Raw genomic sequence first — 14,624 nt, 5'->3', positions numbered from 1 at the left:
TGAGTAGAATTTAACTAGGCCAGGAAGGAAAAGAAGGGCACTTATGGCAGGGAACAGCATGAGCAAAAACTGGGTAGATATCAAATAGCAGCAACTGTTTATGGAATTGGGTTGGTATGGCTGGAAATTAAGTGTTAGGGAGTAATAAAAAATGACTATTTTATTAAAGTGACTAGCTTATTTATTCTGTGGCTGTGATCTAGGAAAGCATTCTTCTCTGGATGCTTAAACTTCAGTATATTTCCTGACTATTATCTCTTGTCCTTACAGCCCTCTTGCCTTGTTATTTCCATTATACCTGCCAGGTAACAGAAGCTTTGGGTATAAAACCGTAGGAAGTTGTGGTGCCTATGCCTAATTATCGAAGCCTGCATGACCTACATAGAGGCATTCAGTTTTCATGAAAAACACAAACACATGTACACATTTGTGCTTCTCCAGTATGAGGTTTCCTGTTGGTATTTACAATTCAGTGATTGTTTTTGTTTTATTAGGGGCTCCCCTGGTAGGTCACATGGTAAAGAATCTACCTGCAATGCAGACCTGGGTTTGATCCCTGGGTTGGGAAGATCCCCCAGAGAAGGGAATGGCAACCCACTCTAATATTCTTGCCTGGGAAATCCCATGGACAGAGGAGCCTGGTGGGCTATAGTCCATGGGTTCACAAAGAGACAAGACTGGGTGACTACCACTTTCACTTTCTTGTTTTATAGCTTCCTGTTTCGGTTCTTTGAGTGCATGCAGTATTTTCTGGTAGCTCTCTGAGGATAGTAATAATAATGATTTTGTCTAAATTTAATTTTATTTTGTCTAAATTTAATTTTATTTTATATTAATCAGTCAGAGAAGAGAGAAAATATAGGGAAGAAGTAAAATATGGGAAAAGATCATAAAAGAGAACATGGCAAGTCAGCGACAGTTGCTTTATGATAGTTGATTTAAATGTTTGAGTTTCTATTCCTAGATTCTCTATAGCATCTTCCTATAGCTATATCACATAATAAAATTAGGATCTGAATATACATTTAATCTTTTTATTTTATTGTTACTTTTTTTTCTTATTGGCCACAGAATTGAAAACTCTTTATTTTATTTCAGGGAATGCAGCCTCATCTCCAGGCTTTGTTGTCACTGTATAAATTCTTTGTTCCTACTTTGATTTCTGTATCTTTGCCTATGAGAAAGAAGGTAAGGGATTAAGGAGTGATAAGTCTTATTTGGATAGAAATATGTTATTTTGAGTAAGTTAATTTATAGATTTTGACTAAAATGTTTATAGCATGCTGTTTAAGATCTAATATTGTAGTGTTGCTTCTGAGAAGTTTTTTAGGGATTAACACTTCATTTTCATTCTATTCAATGTTTTTAATAGATTCCTGATTGGGAAAAAAACACTTTAAATGGACCTGCATAGGTGCAAAATATTTCATAATTAATTTACTTTCAGTTAACGAAGAGTTTCAGATTTTATGCCGTTCCAACTTATGGATACCTCCTCTCATGTACTTTATATTCAAATTTACAGATCTATTTTAAGAATTCAGAGAATCTGTGGAAGACCGCTCTACTTGCTCTGAGGTCAAGGAATCAAGGATTTCCTTCAGAACCTCTAAAGTTGATGTTAGCTAATGTCCATCCTATAAAAAGAGTAAGTATTTAAAACCCCAAATAACTTCCACAGCCTTCTTTATTGTTAAATTCAAATCATAAGGTTTCAGATGTTGGAAGAGATTATAGATGTCTGAGTATATTTTAATTACTTTAATTAGGATTCTATGCAAACCACATTCAGACTCTATTCATTAGATCACCTTAATAAGTGCTTTTACATTTATAGTTTGTAATCTGTTTGATCCACTGATTGTTTCATTATCTTTCTTTTTTAGAATTGGAATTCTCACTCAGTTATACCAGTGCTAAATTCCTGTAACTACAGTAAAGAAAGTAGAAAAAAAAGGATGAATCTTTCTGATTACTTCAGTAGCAATGGATCATTTCCACTGGAACAGCTTAAAAGCTTCCCTCAACTCTTACAGAACATTCATTGCTTAGAGGTATATAACTGGGCCACATGCTTATTTGCTTAATCCATTTGATCTTCATGGCCTTTATTTTTGTTGTATATTTCTTATCTGATGATTTCCTTGTTGCTCTGATCTCCTTTTTATATTCTTACAGTTGACTGATTCTTCTGTCTTTGCAGCTGCCTTCTCAGATGGGCGCAGTGCTGAACAGCTCTCTGCTACTTCACTATATTAACTGTGTCAGAGATGAGTCAGTCTTACTGAGGCTCTATCACTGGTTGAGTCAAACATTACAAGAAGGTAAAAATTGATGCTTTTAAAGTGTTAGATGAATGAAGAAGGAGCAAGGTGGTTTAGAAATAGGTTTCTTTTTAAAGAGTGATGATGTCTAGACAGGAGGAGCCTTCATAAGCTATAATAATTTTTTTCTGATAATCATATATTCAGAGCCTGAATGCTGCCATTGTTCTAATTTCAAGGGAAAGTAAGAAAGGAGATATGTTGTTAAGGAAACACAACCGCATCATCACCAGCACTCACTGGGTGCCTCCACTTTGATGACTGTCACAGTCCAAGGCCTCTCTATCTTTTGTATGTTCAGAAACTTGCTGTTAAGCCCACAGAATCACCAGATTAATACTAACCAAACTCTGAGACTATTGTGTAAGCCAGAATGTCAACTTATTATTTCATGATAGAAGTAATTCCTTCTGGTGACCAAAATGTTCATGTTTGCTGACTAAAATAGCTCCTCTCTGCTGTATCAGTATATGTGGGAGCCACATTAGTCATCAGAAGGTTTCTTAATTATTGAACTGAAGGAAAGGGAAGTGAGAGAGTTTTTCATCCAGGCCATAGTAAAACCCAATCATTTCATTTCCTCTGAGGGGGTCAATCTCTCTAAAAATAGTATTGTGTTCACCAGATTATTTCTTTCCTGGATAAGCAAATCCTGACTCTTCAAGTGTTTAAGGTCAGTTTTAGTCAGTTCCAGGGTAACTCTCTTTTTCCTGCTAAGAGTCTTTCTTTACATAGGGTATGATACAGTTAAATTTCCACTCACTAAAGTTCTACCACTCTTAGATTACCCCCAGTTCACCCTAATTTAAATTTAGGCATTCTCAAGCTTTTAATTCATACACTTACTTTCTTTTGGCTTACTATGTGGCATAAAGCTAATCATATTCATTATATATGACTTTTACCACTTTATTTTTTTTACTATAAGCTTTCCCCCTCTATTACCAAGTTCTTGAGGAACACTGCACTGTCACCTCCGTGTATATGTTACAGTCTCCAGTGTGAGCTGGCTGGGATATGAGATTGATAGCTTGTTTATATTTATCATTTGTCACTTTAGAGTTGTGGTGATGTTTTGTGTAGCTTTTATTGTTGTGCAACCAGAGCCTTATGCTTAATATTTCTGTTCCAGAGTGTATTTGGTACAAGGTGAATAATTATGATCGTGGAAAAGAATTTGCCAACTTCCTGGACACTATCCTCAGGGCAGAATGCTTCTTACAAGTAAGGTTCTGCTTGTTTCCTACGCATTTCACCACTTCCTTTTTTTTTTTTTTTTTTTAGCTTTTTATGTTGTATTGGGGTATAGCCAATTAACAATGTTGTGATAGTTTCAGGTGAACAGCAAAGGGACTCAGCCATACATACATATACATGTATTCATTCTCCCCTAAACTCCCTTTCCATCTAGGCTGCCACATAACATTGAGCAGAGTTCCATGACTTCATCACTTCTTAATTTATTTAGATATTCATTGAAAATGTTTTCATTGGTGCTTGACATCTTTTGTAAACAATATTTGCTCAATTCAAAATTCATCAGGAGTGCATGCTAAGCTGCTTCGGTGTGTCCACCTCTTTGAGACCCCATGGACTGTAGCCTGCCAGGTTCCTCTGTCCATGGGATTTCCCAGGCAAGAATACTGGAGTGGGTTGCCATGCCCTCCTCCAGGGGATCTTCCTGACCCAGGGATCAAACCTGTGTCTCTTGCATCTCCTGCATTGGCCAGCAAGTTCTTTACCACTAGTACCACCTGGGAAGCCCAAAATTCATTATAGATAGAGCCAATTGAACTGATGTTTATCTTTGTACTGTTGGCTGTGAAGATAGAGCTTGTTAAATTATCCAAATAAGAGAAAAAGATCTAGAGAATTCCCTGACTGTCCAGTGGCTAGGATGCTGTGCTGTCACTGCTGAACACCCGGGTTCAATCCATGGTCAGGGAACTAAAATCCCACAAGCCTCATGGCATGTGTCACCCCTGACACACACACAAAAACAGAGAAAGAGGTTTAAGGGAACAAACTGAAGATATAACTGAATGCATTAAATTAATTGAATTGACCAGTAAGAAAAATCTCACAGGGTCACTGTTGTTCAGTTGCTAAGTTGTGTCCGAACTATTTGCGACCCCATGGACTGCAGCACACCAGGCTTCCCTGTCCTTCACTATCTCCTGGAGTTTGCTCAAACTCCTGTCCATTGAGTCAGTGATGCCATCCAATCATTTCATCTTCTGTTGCCCCCTTCTCTTGCCCTCAAACTTTCCCAGCATCAGGGTCTTTTCTAATGAGTTGGCTCTTTGCATCAGGTGGTCAAAGTATTGGACCTTCAGCATCAGTCCTTCCAATGAGTATTCAGGGTTGATTTCCTTTAGGATTGACTGGTTTGATCTCCTTGAAGTTCATGGGACTCTCAAGAGTCTACTCCAGCACCACATTTGAAAGCATCAATTCTTCCACAGTCAGCCTTATTTACAGTACAGCTCTCACATCCATACATAACTATTGGAAAAACTATAGCTTTGATTATACCAACTTTTGTTGGCAAAGTGATGTCTCTGATTTTTAATGTGTTGTCTACGTTTGTCATAGTTTTTCTTCCAAGGAGCAAGTGTCTTTTAATTTCATGGCTGTAGTCACCATCCACAGTGGTTTTGGAGCCCAAGAAAATAAAGTTTGTGACTGTTTCCACTTTTTCCCCATCTATTTGCCATGAAGTGATGGGACTGAATGCCAAAATCTTAAGTTTTTTGAATGTTGAATTTTAAGCCAGCCTTTTCACTCTCCCCTTTCTCCTTCATCTGTTTAGTTGAAGGCTGTTTAGTTCCTCTTTACTCTCTGCTATTAGGGTGGTATCATATAGATATCTGAAGTTCCTGATATTTCTCCTGGCAATCTTGATTCCAGCTTGTGATTCCTCCAGCACAGCATTTCACATGATGTACTCTGCAAGTAAGTTAAATAAGCAGGGTGTTGATAAACAGCTTTGACATAATCCTTTCCCAATTCTGAACCAGTCCGTTGTTCCATGTCTGGTTCTAACTGTTGCTTCTTGACCTGCATACAGGTTTCTCAGGAGACAGGTAGGATGGTCTGGTAGTCCCATCTCTTTAAGAATTTCCCACAGTTTATTGTGATCCACACAATGAAAGGTTTAGTGTAGTCAATGAAGCAGAAGTAGATGTTTTTCTGGAATTCCCTTGCTTTCTCTATGAACCAACAGATGTTGGCAATTTGATCTCTGGTTCCTCTGCCTTTTCTAAATCCAGCTTATACATCTGAAAATTTTTGGTTTACATACTGCTGAAGCCTAGCTTGAAGGATTTTGAGCATTTCCTTGCTAGTGTGTGAAATGAGTGCAATTGTGTGGTAGTTTGAACATTCTTTGGAATTGCCCTTTTTTGGGATTGAAATGAAAAGTGATCTTTCTGTGTCCACTGCTAAGTTTCCCAATTTGCTGACATATTGAGTGCAGCACTTTAACAGCATCATCTTTCAGCATTTTAAATAGCTCAGTTGGAATTCCATTACCTCCACTAGCTTTGTTTGTAGTAATGCTGCCTAAGGTCCATTTGACTTCACACTCTAGGATATCTGGTTCTAAGTGAGTGACCACACCATCGTGGTTATCTGGGTTATTAAGGCCTTTTTTGTACAGTTCTGTGTATTCTTGCCACCTCTTCTTAATCTCTTTTGCTTCTGTTAGGTCCTTGCTGTTTCTGTCCTTTATTGTACCTATTCTTGCATGAAATGTTCCCTTGGTATCTCTAATTATATTGAAGAGATCTCTAATCTTTCCCATTCTATTGTTTTCCTCTCTTTCTTTGCATCATTCACTTAAGAAGGCTTTCTTATCTCTCCTTGTTATTCTCTGGAACTCTGCATTCAGTTGGGTATATCTTTCTGTTTCTCCTTTGCCTTTCACTTCTTTTCTCGAGCTATTTATAAGGCCTCCTCAGATAACTACTTTGACTTCTTGTTTTTCTTTTTCTTTGGAATGGTTTTGGTCACCGCCTCCTGTACAGTGTACAAACCTCCATCCACAGTTGTTCAGCCACTCTATCAGATCTAATCCCTTGAATCTATGTGTCACTTCCACTGTATAATCATAAGGAATTTGATTCAGGTCATACCTGAATAGCTTAGTGATTTTCCCTACGTTCTTCAATTTATGCCTAAATTTTGCCATGAGGAGCTCATGATCTGGGCCACAGTCAGCTCCAGATCTTGTTTTTACTAACTGTATGGAACTTCTTCAACTGTAAAGAATATAATCCATCTGATTTCAGTATTGACCATCTGGTGATGTCCATATGTAGAGTTGTCTCTTGTGTTGTTGGAAGACATTGTTTGCTATGACTAATGTGCTGTCTTGACAAAACTTTGTTAACCTTTGACCTACTTCATTTTGTACTCCAAGGCCAAACTTGCGTGATACTCCAGGTATCTCTTGACTTCCTACTTTTGCATTCCAATCCCCTAAGATGAAAAGGACATCTTTTTTAGTGTTAGTTCTAGAAGGCCTTGTAAGTCACCATAGAACCGTTCAGCTTCAGCTTCTTCAGCATCAGTGGTTGGGGCATAGACTTGGATTACTGTGATATTGAATCGTTTGCCTTGGAAATGAACCAAGATCATTCTATTGTTTTTGAGATTGCACCCAAGTACTGCATTTTGGATGCTTTTGTTGAGTATGAGGGCTGCTCCATTTCTTCTAAGGGATTCTTGCCCACAGTAGATATAATGGTCATCTGAATTAAATTTGCCCATTTCCATCCATTTTAGTTCACTGATTCCTAAAATGTTGATGTTCACTCTTGCCATCTCCTGCTTGACCACTTCCAATTTACCTTGATTCATGGAACTCACTTTCCATGTTCCTATGCAACATTGTTCTTTACAGCATCAGACTTGACTTTCACTACCAGGCACATCTACAACTGGGTGTCATTTCCACTTTGGCCAAAGCCTCTTCATTCTTTCTGGAGCTATTTCTCTGCTCTTCTTCAGTAGCATATTGGACACATACTGACCTGGGGGGCTCATCTTCTGGTGTCCTATCTTTTTGCCTTTTCATACTATACATGGGTTCTCAAGGCAAGAATACTTAGTGGTTTGCCATTCCCTTCTCCAGTGAACCATGTTTTGTCAGAACTCTCCACCCCATGACCCATCTGTTTTGGGTGGCCCTACACGGCACGGCTCATAACTTCATTGAGTCATGCAGCCCATTTGCCATGACAAGGCTGTGATCCATGTGATCCTTTTAAATAGCTTTCTGTGGTTATGGTTTTCATTTTGAAGGCTGTGGGATTGTAGTTCTTGCTTCTTCTGTCTGCCCTCTGATGGGTGAGAATAAGAGATTTGTGCAAGCTTCCTGATGGGAGGGACTGGCTGTGGGGAAAACTGGGTCTTGCTCTGGTGGGCAGGACCATGTTCAGTAAATCTTTAATCCAATTTTCTGCTGATGGGTAGGGCTCTGTTTCCTCCCTATTAGTCACAAGCAGTAACCCTATGTTCTTATAATCAACAGCATTTTTTTGATTGCTGAATATGTTAAGTCAGTTAATTATTTGACCTGGGTAACCCTGAGTTGTACTATTAAACTGCTACTCAGGTATCAGCACCATCAAGAAGCCTTAGTCAATCTGAGTTAGATGTTTTTTTCTTTGTGCTCCCTTGGCTCTTGTGTGTTTTCCTGTATCATGGTATCTTGAAGTATCTGTTTTTCCACACATTATGGGCTCCAGACAGGTGGGAACCCTGTCTAACTTTTCTTCATGTATAGGTGTTCAACTTGGTACCTGGTGCAAAGGAGATTGTCAATAAATGTTTGTTGAATAAATCTTAAGGATTTTATATGAAACCATTGAGTTAGAAGTTGGGTATGGATAATGGTGGTGAGTATAAAAGAATTAATTTAGGTTGACTTTTTAGATTTTCTTCTTGGAAAGATGATGATGAGAGTATAAGAAAAGCAGGCTAAGAAGGAAAGATATATTTGGTTTAAAAGATGCCTGTGGGATATCTAAGAGGTTCAATAGGCAGTTAGATAACAAGTCTAGGGAACAGAATGAGATTTGGGCTGCAAATGCAGAAATTTAAGACTTCTCATGATATAGGTGATGGTTTTAGTTGTGTTATAAGATGTGATTGTTCAGAGAATTCATCTCTGAAACGAAGGTGCAGAATAGGGTCTTGGTGCATGCCACTATTTAAGACTCAGGATGACAGAATTAAAAGGGAAAGCCCTGGATCCTCACTCACTTGTGAAAACACAAGCAGCTAGACACTCAACCCTCCCCAGATGGTGTTGCCCAGAGTTCAGGTTTGGTCTGTGGCTCCTGTTGAAATACCAAACTTACTGTGCAACTTTATGGACTATTCAAGTGTCTGCATGAACTCCAAAATAATAGTTTCATTTATCTTGAAAAATATTTCATAATTTGATTTCTTACCTTCTTTTTAGTTGGTGAAGTTTTATGGTATTTGAAAACTATGTTGATAAAGATGTTAAAGTATTCAAATATTAATCATCTAGTTCTTTTTAGGAGAAAGTCTGATACCTAACCCAAGGCTTTTAATTATGACCAAAAAAATAAGAGTAAAACAACTATTGCACAATGTAAATTGGTTGTTTTGAGTGTAGTTATGACTGAAGAGCTCCACGTAAGATTTTACCATCAACTTGTGTTATAGGAGGGGTTTTATTCCTGTGAAGCATTCCTGTATAAGAGCCTTCCTCTCTGGGATGGCCTCTGTTGTCGATCACAGTTCCTTCAACTTGTGAGCTGGATTCCTTTTAGTAGCTTCTCTGGTATGTATCATGAAAATTTGGAGCCATTTAATTCAGTGTAATGTTAATTAAAAGAATTGAATGATGTTTTTCTTTTCTGATTTTTAGAGGTGAAGCCACTTCTTTTTGACCATCTTTCACGGCTTTTCTTTACATCATCTATTTTTTTCAAGGTAAAAAACATTGTCTTAGTCTATGGCTGGTGGTACACAATTTCAAACCCACATTACAACAGTAGTTTTTTAATAGGATTCACTTGAACCTGGACTTGAGGTGCTACGTCACTCAAATCAAAGTTAATGTATAGAATTTTCTGTTTTTAAGGTTTTGTCACATATAATTTTCCTGAACTGTTTCCACTTGTGGCAGATAATGAAGTGAATGAACAGGTGGCAAATCAGTATTAAAAACAAACTAGGAAATAACTTAAGCATACTTAGTTTGATTGTTGTGTTTGATAGTTTTGTAGATACACTTTGTCATTTCTCAGATATATATTGAGCACACACTATGTGTTATAATAGTCATTTTCTGTTAATAAAATTGTTCTAACCTTATATAATAAAATTAAAATGTGTTACTATTTTGGATTATTCTCCAAAAAAAAAATGCTGTGGTTTACAGGAGTTCTATCTAAGTTTGAGAGCCACTTTCTTATAGAATGGTTATTCCTATTCTAAAAGAGTGACAATATAAGTAATGTTCCTTTGTAGTTTTTTCACCTTAAATCATTTATTGTTGGCCACATTTACAGAAAAAATATATTGTCCTGATTAGTGTTTATCCTAATCAAATGGTACTTTATTAATTGCCTATCCCAAACTTCTAATTCAGTTATTCTTTTTTTTCTAAAATGTTTATTTTTTGTTTATTTGGCTGTGCTGGGTCTTAGTTATGGCACGCAGGATTTTTAGTTGCAGCATGTGAACTCTTAATTGTGTCATGTGAGATCTAATTCCCTGACCAGGGAACGAACCTGGGCCCCCTGCATTGGGAGTGGAGAGTCTTAACCACTGGACCACCAGGGAAGTCCCTCAGTTATTCTTTATTTCTTCTCTTATTTTACCAATCTAGAGTGCTGTTTATCTGTAAATATTAGATTAAACCATCTGAATAGATTTATCCTGATAGATCAAAGCTGTTTGACAATTGGCAGTTTCATATGTTCCAGCCTAACAAGGATACATTTATACACACATGTATATATTCATATTTGAGAGTAGGAGGTGGAGAGAGGAAGGGAAACAGACAGTGGGCCAAAGACAGAAATCAAGGGAATACTTACTACTTAATTCTCACTGAAAAGGAGAGTCTATAAAGGAACATTTTCAAGAAGTATGAAAAGAACCAGGAGAATAGTAGTTCCAAACAGAGAGACACAGGCTATCAAGAAGGAGTGAAGGGATAATGTTGTCACGTATCCCAAGTGGGTCCAGAAAGATACGGACCAAAAAAGTTTCTTTTGGAATTGATAATACAGAGGTCTTGGCTACTTTTGTGAACAGGTTCAGTGGAGTGTGGGGTAAAAACCAAATTGTGGAGCTTGAGGAGTCAATGAGAAATGAAGACAAGACAATGAGTATTGACTGTGTTTCCAAAAGTTTGGCTAAGGGAGGGATAGAGAAAGAGAGCTACAGTGGGACTTTGAATCAAGGGAAAGTTGTAACTTTTTTTGTCCCCAGAGTGAGAAAAACCTGGACATATTTATAGATAGGATAGAAGGAGCCAGATAAGAAGAAAGAGAGGTTGAAAATGGGGGAAAGATGGGGGATAATTGACAGTGCAAGGTTTCAGAAAAAGCATGATAGTATTGGTTTAAGACTAGGTAGAGTGATTTGCCTGAATGGTGGTAAGGGGTTGGGAGGTACTACTCTTTTCTAAGATTGGGGACAAGGATGTAGAGATAGGTGGACATGGAGATATATTTGTACAGTTTGAACAAAGAACAAGAAATTGAAATACTTTCCTAAAAATGTTAAATTTCTCAAAATAAGAAGTGCATTGTAGAGGACAGAATTGAGTAGGGAGCTTCAAGAGGGTGTTATGTGAAGAGGACAGCCATTAAAAAAAATGGGAGAGAGAAGTATAGTTAAAGGATCACTGGGCTTCATTAAGGGCCCAGATGAAGTTGGAGACCATAACTTAGGAGTGGTGTAGAGCTGTGCTTCTCAATCTTATTTTTTAAACCCATGCCCCCTTCTCATAAAGATAAAAACCTCATGCCTTCCATTAATATGAAGCCTGGATGGGATAGAGTAGGTGAGTGGAGATTTTCTGAATATGACATAGTAATATTGAATATCTTTGCAAATGTTAAATTAGCACCAAAATAGATTATTTTAGGTGATTCCAAGTTTGATTTCAGCTCAAACATATTTATAATCTGAATGTGAGGTGTGTCAGTTTCTAAAAAAAAATTAATTGAACTCTTCAATGAAGTAGCAGTGAGCACTGTATCACTGCAGATATTCAAATAGTATCTAGACCATTGATTATTAAGGATGTTTGAGAAAGATTTCCTATATTAGGTTTTGGGATGGTGTGGATTGCTTTCAAATTTGTAGATATGACAGTTTATCCTTATAAGTGTTCCAGTCACACTTGTTTCAAGACTGTATTGTTTATATGTGAATAAGTTCCTGGGATGTCAAGGCAAAGCCTAAGAAAGGAAAAACTATAGAATTGTTTTCCACAGTCACAGAAGATAAATTTTATGACCAACAATAAATTGCTGTTGTAGACCCAAGGTGAAAAGAGTAGGAAACACATATCTGAAGCAACTTAAGAGGATCTCTGAGAGGAGATAATAAGGGGTGGGTGATGCCATATTTGATGATGTAATATATTATGAATGAATATAATTTAGAAAAACAAGAGTCTATTCCTTGCTGATAAGCTGGGGGCCAGCTTGTAGAGAAAATGGCAAAATAAACTTGTACTTGCTTTAATCTGTCTCTTGGGAGACCAGTCAGATTGGAGCAGCAGCTACAGGGTTCTGAATTGGATGTGGTTGTCTCCATAGTCCCTTCTATCTCTAAGCCTCTGGTTTAGTCTGTTAGTTCTCAACACTATGGTATAACTGAATGATTTTTTGTTTTGCCTCTGCAGTGTAGTGTTCTTCAGTGTCTGAAAGAACTACTGCAAAATTGGCTGCTGTGGCTTTCTATGGAGATCCATGTGAAATCTGTGAGGAACAGTCCTCTGTGAGTTATCTTATAACCCTCCACAAGAGTTGATCTGTGCAAAACTGCATATGGAGTTTAATGGTGTGACATGAAACCTAATTGCTCTATGTAAATACTGAATCGTACTTTTCTAAGTTTTTTTTTCTACTTTTCACCCTTCCCCACAATCATGTGAGAAAGATTAATTCTTCAAGTTTTATTATATAAATCAGAAAGCAACCCCTAAGCCTCTAACGTTAGAACTTGCAACTTTGGCTTTCATTCAGTTTGTATTCTTGCTTATTATATGTGAAGTCAATTTTGATGATGGCTAGGAAAATCTGTAATTTTGCTGTACAGAATTTTTTTGTTTCCCTGATATATTTTGCTTGTATACATTAATAATTTAATTTCACTTTGTAATTTAAAAAGAGCCCTGAATTTCCATTATGTTCATTATTATTAAATATAAAACCTCAAAGTGAAAGTCAAAGACTTAACTGAATTTCAAGGAACTGCCTAAACCAGGTTGCTTTGATTCTTTCTACCTAGAGTCTTGGGTTCTCCTATATTCTTTTTTAACATTAATTTTTTAAACTTTATATTATAGAAAATTCCAAACAAATTCCAAAGTAGAGAAAATAGTACAATTATTACCCTTATGTACGCATCATCCAGCTTCAACAGTTACCAACTCATGGTTAACTTTTTCTCATCTTTAGCACCCTTCATGTCTTTCCTCCTTTGTACTAGATATTTTTTAAGCAAAACCCAGACATCATTTCAGCAGTTGAAAAATGATATCAGTATAACATATAAAAATTAATAGTTTATAATATGTTCAAATATCTAATCAGTGTTCAAATTCCCTATATTATCAGTCACATTCTTACTTTATAACATAAGGATCCCTTAGCTTCAATAGCAAATACTTGGTGGTTAGTTTGGTAAGATTTAGTCTAGATCTATTTTTCTCTATGTTCTTTTCCCTATAGTTATCTCCAACTTTGTTATGAGAATGGAGAAAACAAGATTCTTAGAAGTTACCTGGAAAATTCTTATTTCTTCATATTTATTATTACAGTACTTCCATGTATCATGTATGTCTGATCACTTTTAGAAGAAAATGGAACATTAGTGAGTAGTGAAAGTATCTTGTAAAGCAGTGCTTCTCAAAATGTGGTTTCTGGACCCGCAACATTAGCATAACCTGGAAACTTGTTGCTATTTAGTCGCCCAGTTGTGTCCAACTTTTTGTGACCCCATGGACTGCAGCACTCCAGGCTTCCCTGTCCTTCACCATCTCCCAGAGCTTGCTCAAATTCATGTCCATTGAGTCAGTGATGCCATCCAACCATCTCATCCTCTGCCACCTCCTTCTCCTCCTGCCTTTAGTCTTTCCCAGCATCAGGGTCTTTTATAGTGAGTCAGCTCGTTGCATCAGGTGGCCAAAGTATTGGAGCTTCAGTTTCAGCATCAATTCATCCAATGAATATTCAGTGTGGATTTCCTTTAGGATTGACTGGTTTGATCTCCTTACTGTCCAAGGGACTGTCAAGAGTCTTCTCCAATACCACAGTTCGAAAGCATCAATTCTTAGGTGCTCAGCCTTTGTTATGGTCCATCTCTCACATCCATACGTGACTACTGGAGGTAGAGCCCAGAAATATGTGTTTTAACAAATGCCTCCAGAATTTTGGTACAAGCTAAAGTTTGGGAACCCCTATCATAAGAAATTCCATTTGAATGCTTAATCTTTTCAAATACCTCAATTCTATTAAGAATAGTATGTTTACATTTATAATGTTTAGCCAATTTGCAGTGTAGAAGTCTTAGGCACCCTAATACAGGTGGTTTACAATTTCTGTACTTTATTTCTTAAAATCCTAGGATCCTTTTTAATTAGTATCATAAATTTTGAGAGGGCATTTAAAAGGGGGCTCTGCTTTCTACAATTCTTAAAACAAATAAATGTACATAATTGTAGATAACTATGCTTGTCTTAATACTACTTGGCATTATAAAATATAGTAAGTTCTCTATAATTCCTTCCATTTTGGAGACAGGAGTGTAATGCTATGTCTCCATCATGTGACCATGTACCATAGAGGGAGTAAACTGTAGTTGTAGATCACAAGGAGAGAAGGGTGGGAAACTGTTCTCAGCAGTGGTTCTCCAGGGGGCATTTTTGGTTGGCACAGTGACTGGAAAGAGGGTGCTAACATCTTTTAGTAGGTAGAAGCCAGAAGTGCTAAATGTGCTGTAGTCAGTAGGGAGTAGAAGGCAATCCTGAATGATGAGTTGTGTCATCTAAAATACCCCCTGTAGTGTCCTGTA

At 37.2% G+C, this 14,624-nt stretch overlaps 1 protein-coding gene and 1 non-coding gene across 3 annotated transcripts in view; one reads left to right on the top strand and one right to left on the bottom strand.

Annotated features, from left to right (window-relative positions):
* Nucleotides 1-14,624, top strand: part of CENPI (centromere protein I) — a 57,290-nt gene that overhangs the window by 19,839 nt on the left and 22,827 nt on the right. For both annotated transcript variants that reach the window (XR_010660459.1, XM_065916069.1), the window contains exons 8-15: nt 1,099-1,188; nt 1,526-1,648; nt 1,887-2,054; nt 2,204-2,324; nt 3,457-3,548; nt 9,027-9,144; nt 9,232-9,296; nt 12,232-12,326. Coding sequence is in view for 1 of the 2 variants with exons in the window: in XM_065916069.1 (XP_065772141.1) it covers nt 1,099-1,188; nt 1,526-1,648; nt 1,887-2,054; nt 2,204-2,324; nt 3,457-3,548; nt 9,027-9,144; nt 9,232-9,296; nt 12,232-12,326 (872 nt within the window). In the remaining variant the exon portion in view is untranslated. The remainder of the gene's footprint in view (nt 1-1,098; nt 1,189-1,525; nt 1,649-1,886; nt 2,055-2,203; nt 2,325-3,456; nt 3,549-9,026; nt 9,145-9,231; nt 9,297-12,231; nt 12,327-14,624) is intronic.
* Nucleotides 10,079-10,151, bottom strand: TRNAG-CCC (transfer RNA glycine (anticodon CCC)). The gene has a single exon. It is a non-coding gene; the product is annotated as a tRNA-Gly (tRNA).

Source organism: Muntiacus reevesi, chromosome X (assembly GCF_963930625.1).
Source record: "Muntiacus reevesi chromosome X, mMunRee1.1, whole genome shotgun sequence".
Lineage (NCBI taxonomy): Eukaryota > Metazoa > Chordata > Mammalia > Artiodactyla > Cervidae > Muntiacus > Muntiacus reevesi.
The sequence above is the reverse complement of the archived record's forward strand: the minus strand, read 5'-3'. Positions and strand labels throughout refer to the sequence as shown.